Raw genomic sequence first — 4948 nt, 5'->3', positions numbered from 1 at the left:
GCGTGTGAAAGAGCCCGGGGCAGGGTGCAACGCCGCTCTCGTCACTGTTGGTCGTCAGCGGGGGGGGGAGAAAGGGCTTCTTTTCTGTGTTTTAACATGTTGGGGGGGAGCGTTAGCGCAACACCAAGAGAAGCCAAATGGCAAAGGCCACAGGATGAGAGGGATCGGGGGAGGAGGGGGGCGGTACACACCTGTTCTGAGACTGAAAATGATTTAAGGTGTGTGTGTGTGTGTGTGTGTGTGTGTGTGTGTGTGTGTGTGTGTGTGTGTGAGAGAGAGAGAGAGAGAGAGAGAGCGCACATGCATGAGGGAGGGGGTTTCATGATTGTGAGCCTGATACATATCAAAATGACCCCCATCTTGAGGCTTTCTACTTGTGCACTTTTTGGGGTTACGTCACTCTGAGCTTTGCACATTCATTTACAGGTCACAGATACTTAATTTATGATTCATCTTTAGTGAAATATGTCTAAAGGATCCAGCCTGTGTGAAGCCTTTACAATCTACACACTCTCTCATGCGTCCTTATACAAAACAGGAAAGCTGAGGACCACCCCGTTCATCTGGCTGGAGCACTTCTGAGGACAATATCAATACATTGATCCAACTTTAATCAGGTCTATGGTGCACGTGCTTTGGCACGCAAGCACTACTGAACCGGACACATTGGGAGCAGCAGCGCTTCATTGATTGTCCTTGGATGCCACGACGCTGCACTGACAACTATTTACACACCATAGCCAAGCTTCTGTGGTGACCTCTGACCTCTGCACCTCTCCAGAAACACAGCAGTGATGATACAACAGTGATGAACTATGTTGAAATCTGTGGTCTCGGTGAGGTCTGACATCTGCGCTTTGGTTATGATGACGGTCAGAAATCAGCCTGAAATCGTGGAAATAATGGAGGCTGGAGCAACAATTTTTTTTAAAAAGCACACGTTTCAATTTTGGGTACATTTGTTGATGACGTCTTTGCATTTTTATTGGGGCATTTCGCCAAAATCAAATGGAAACGTCAACAAAGTCTGGTAAATTGACAAGGGAACTTTTCTGTATGTGAGGAAGTCGGGCGCTGTGAGACAGGAAATGGGTGGATGAGGGGGGAAAACAGGAAATCAAGTAGGTGAAGGAAAAAGAGGACAGTGCCAAAATTAAGGATTAGTAAGATTGAAAATAGCGATACTTTTAGGCCAAAACTCAGCCTGAATAAACTGTAAAGACAGGAGTCAATACAGAGTCCACATATATAGACTGCCCCCTGGTGGGTGGGAAAATAATAACACGCCCTTTTTATTTAATCACAAATAAAATTATTTTGTTTTAAAAATGAAAAAACAAAAATGACGAAATTGAAATGATATATGTGAAGTAAGTAAAGAAGGTGTATAATCCTGATTTTGGGATAGAAGTGACGATAGCATCCTTCACTTTGTTTCATTGGGTCACTCTTTATTATAGCAAACCAGAAAGAACAAAACAGCAGAATTAAAACAAAGTCAAAACCAAATCAGCAACTGAAACCAAACTAAAAAGGATCTTTTCTGTCACAAAATGTTTAATAACTGATCATTTTGAGGTGCAGCCACAGTCAGGAAAAAACCATCCACACACCACAAACCACACACACATTCATTTCATGTTCCCATCTACTAATGCGGGTTTATGTCACAGTTTGGAAAGCCAGAACTCCTCACTGAATTCCTTTGAACAGGTGAGGTGAGATAATCCACCTATAATCCAGATATCGCTACCTCTAATCTCGTAATCCAGTTTGCTAAAGCACAGATTCTATCAAACTTGCTGACAGGTGTGTTGCCCCTTTTGAAGATCCCACTTTGGGAAAGCTTATGGTCACCTGGACGACTCTCCCCTCAGAAAAATAATAACTCTCTACAGTAAATGTACAGTAAACCTCACAATCCATAGACAGATGTGATGCAGTCATATATTCCATAACAGATCATATAAAACTGTGTCACTACTACACACATTCACATGGTTTTGATTCTTTTTTTTTTTTGCACCATTGTTTCGGTGTGCTTTGATGCTTCAAAGTCCTGAGAGTTGTAGTGTTTGGGTCTAAAATAACGTCCTAACTGGTAAAGAAAGTGGGTTTATAATAAGTGTTCATTGTAATGTGCTGATGTTTAAATGAGAGGATCCATAAATCCTCTGACTCACAATAACATAAAACAGGATGTCTAAAGTAGCTGCATAGTCACAGGACATCCTAAATGAGATAAAAGCCTAAACTTCCTCCTCTTTCCCACTCCTTTCATCATTGTCTGTGTTCTCCATAGCCTCTTCATGGTTAGTTGGCCTTGGTCTTCAGCTCCGCCAGCTTGCTGGTGACAAAGTTCCACTTGAATGACACCTCCTCGCTACCTCCTCCTAGTGACATGTACTTCGAGAAGCTGTTGTTGCCGCTTTGCCCTTCACCTGCTCCTCCTCCTCCGCTCACCTCCTCCATGGTAATCTGCCCATCCTGGCTCTCCTGCCCTCTGGCCACCGTTGCCCCGTCGTCATCCTGGTCATTGGCCCCTGATGTCTCATTGGAAGCAGCAGCGGCAGCGGCGGAGGCGGCTGTCGCAGCGTCTGCCTGCTTCTTAGCGGCCCAATTAGCAGCAAAGCTATCCCAGAATCCTGTGCGCTTACTAGGCGGAGGAGCTTCTTCTGGTTTTACTGCAAGTGGGCTGAGAAATAAGAAGTCTATTGGTCAGAAGTTGTCAGTGTGACATGTCTAGCATAGCCTGAAACAGTAATCTGGCTATTTTACTCATTAGCGGCTCAGTGGGGGAGCAATATTTATGCAATATTTTTACAAAGTAAAAACTGACTATACTGCGGAATTAATATTTTGGTTATTTCAATGATTTCTGCTTTCAACATCTGTATTTTTAGGTGCAGAATCTCTGATCACAGAATTAAAACAGTTATGATATCAGACACTGATGTGACGTCTGAAGATTGCTAGCACGCTACTTTGATTAGCAGGGACTGTTGCGACCCTGACTTTTGCTCCTTGCTTAGAGTCTGGTCAGCCCCAGGAGTCAGGTCGCATTTTGATTGTTTGCTGATCTGAACTGATAATAAATTTCATCAGAAGACGAGGGAGAAACAGCTCCACTCACTGGTCAGCGACTGGTGGACCCTCAGACTCCTCTAAGAGCTGATGCTCATCATCCCTGTTGAACAACGCCGATAGTCTGTTCCAGCCTTTAGTCCCAGCCCCCTGCATCTGACACACACACACACACACACACACACACACACACACACACACACACACACACACACATGTTCCAGATGCACCATGGTTTGGTTTACATAAAATATCAGACTTACTAGTTGTAAATGCACATCTTATATCACTGCATGCCTCTTCCTGTTAAATTAAACAGCTTTTCCAAGATCCAATTTCCCAAAAGTGATTACATACTTTTCTGGCCAACTGGGACACAACATTTGGAGCCTCCTCCACCTCGTCCGGGCTTATCATATCATTCTCTACCTCCGTGACCTAAAAAACAGAAAAAGAAGGGAGCAAGAAAGCTGGACTGGGAGTCCGGTGCACTGTCGCCCCCTGTTGTATATTATTTTTACTGCAACAAGCCTAAAGCACGAAAGTAGATTTATTATTGAACCATAATTTTATTTTTCTTTATGTGAAAGTGTAATCTGTATCAGAGTTTTTTTGTTTTTTTTTGCACGATGAATAATTGCATTGTCTCAAATGTCCCCCACGCATTAAAATAGCCATGACACCTCCGTGCATCCTTCAGAGTGGAAACTATCTGCCCAGCCGATGCTCCCTGCCCTGTCTGCAATGAAGACAGCAGGGTTCTATAGAGATTCCTGGCTGGACGCCCTGCCCAACACGTCCATCACTCAGTGGAATGCCAGCTAATCCATTTGTTCAGCTCCTGTGCAGGATCACATTTCCAGGCCCTATAGAGATCCGGGTCAGTGCAACACTGGGCTTCCAAAGCCTGGTATTGATGTTGGGGGGTAGACGATAGCTACGTTTTAGAGAAATATGGGCCGTTGTTTTATAATCACTGCAAAAACAATGCAAAAGAACTGAAATGATTACTACAGTGAACAAACCGGAGGGAGTTTACTGGTATCGGCATTAATAATGACCTACTGTTGGACATATGTGGGTATTTTAATAAAATATTGCACCTAATTAAGTTTTGACATCTGGATCTATTGCCCAGGAGATTTTAAAAAAAGCCAAAGCTTAGGATGAATCAGAAAACCGTTTGCAGCCTGACAGACAGCGACCAGGCCTGTAACCTGACACAAGTCGATTCACTCAGGTGAACATTTCCACAACCGACGATGCAAACCATCATCAACGCAACAGCAGCGAAGTTCGTCGGTGATTCCGGACGTAATTTGTTAGAGTGTTGATAAAGGAAGTCCAGATTCAGCCTGCCTTCAGTTCCCTTTGCTCAGAACACTGATCTGACCTGCGATCAGTCAAAAGGATCAGCATGGAAAACCTGCCGACCTTTGACTCCAGAGCCATGAACCACTCCACAGTGGTGCAGCTGTGCACAAATTTAAGACAAAGCTCCAGTTATGTACCTCTTCAGCTGTGTCCTCCTCATACTCAGAGTTCAGGCTCTTCAGCACTTTGCTCTTATACAACTTCCACAACGGATTCATACTTGCAGGAAAGGATTCTGGGCGCTCAAGTCGAGATCTGCAAAGATCTCTTTATTCCTCTGTGGTCCACCGAGTCTCCTCTCCTCGCTGCAGGCTCGTCTGAGTTGGAGCCAGATGAAGCGGTTCCCATGCGTGAAGGTTTCAGCAGGCGAGTGGTGCGGGAACCCTCTTCAGAACCGTTTCATTATGCTTCCCCCGCTCAGATCGACGTGTCTCTCGTCAGGGTCGATCCCAGCCCAGCTTCTGGACAGGTGAAGTCAGCAAGCTGCGCC

At 44.6% G+C, this 4948-nt stretch overlaps 1 protein-coding gene across 1 annotated transcript; it reads right to left on the bottom strand.

Moving 5' to 3' along the window:
• Positions 1-1434: 1434 nt before the first annotated feature.
• Positions 1435-4948, bottom strand: LOC115250338 (uncharacterized protein C1orf232). Its single transcript, XM_029838498.1, has 4 exons — positions 4596-4948; positions 3442-3522; positions 3134-3240; positions 1435-2695 (listed from the first exon to the last, which is right to left on the bottom strand). The coding sequence occupies exons 1-4, from the start codon at positions 4674-4676 to the stop codon at positions 2314-2316; spliced, it is 651 nt and encodes a 216-aa protein (XP_029694358.1). The 5' UTR covers positions 4677-4948; the 3' UTR covers positions 1435-2313.

Source organism: Takifugu rubripes, chromosome 7 (assembly GCF_901000725.2).
Source record: "Takifugu rubripes chromosome 7, fTakRub1.2, whole genome shotgun sequence".
NCBI classification, from domain to species: domain Eukaryota; kingdom Metazoa; phylum Chordata; class Actinopteri; order Tetraodontiformes; family Tetraodontidae; genus Takifugu; species Takifugu rubripes.
The sequence above is the reverse complement of the archived record's forward strand: the minus strand, read 5'-3'. Positions and strand labels throughout refer to the sequence as shown.

Excerpts from the sequence above, each read along its gene's own strand:
- LOC115250338 (XM_029838498.1), bottom strand. The coding sequence starts at position 4,676 with ATGAATCCGTTGTGGAAGTTGTATAAGAGCAAAGTGCTGAAGAGCCTG. Across the intron at positions 3,523-4,595 it reads AGGAGGACACAGCTGAAGAG|GTCACGGAGGTAGAGAATGA; the intron begins GTACATAACTGG and ends TCTGTTTTTTAG. Across the intron at positions 2,696-3,133 it reads GGTCCACCAGTCGCTGACCA|CCCACTTGCAGTAAAACCAG; the intron begins GTGAGTGGAGCT and ends CTTATTTCTCAG.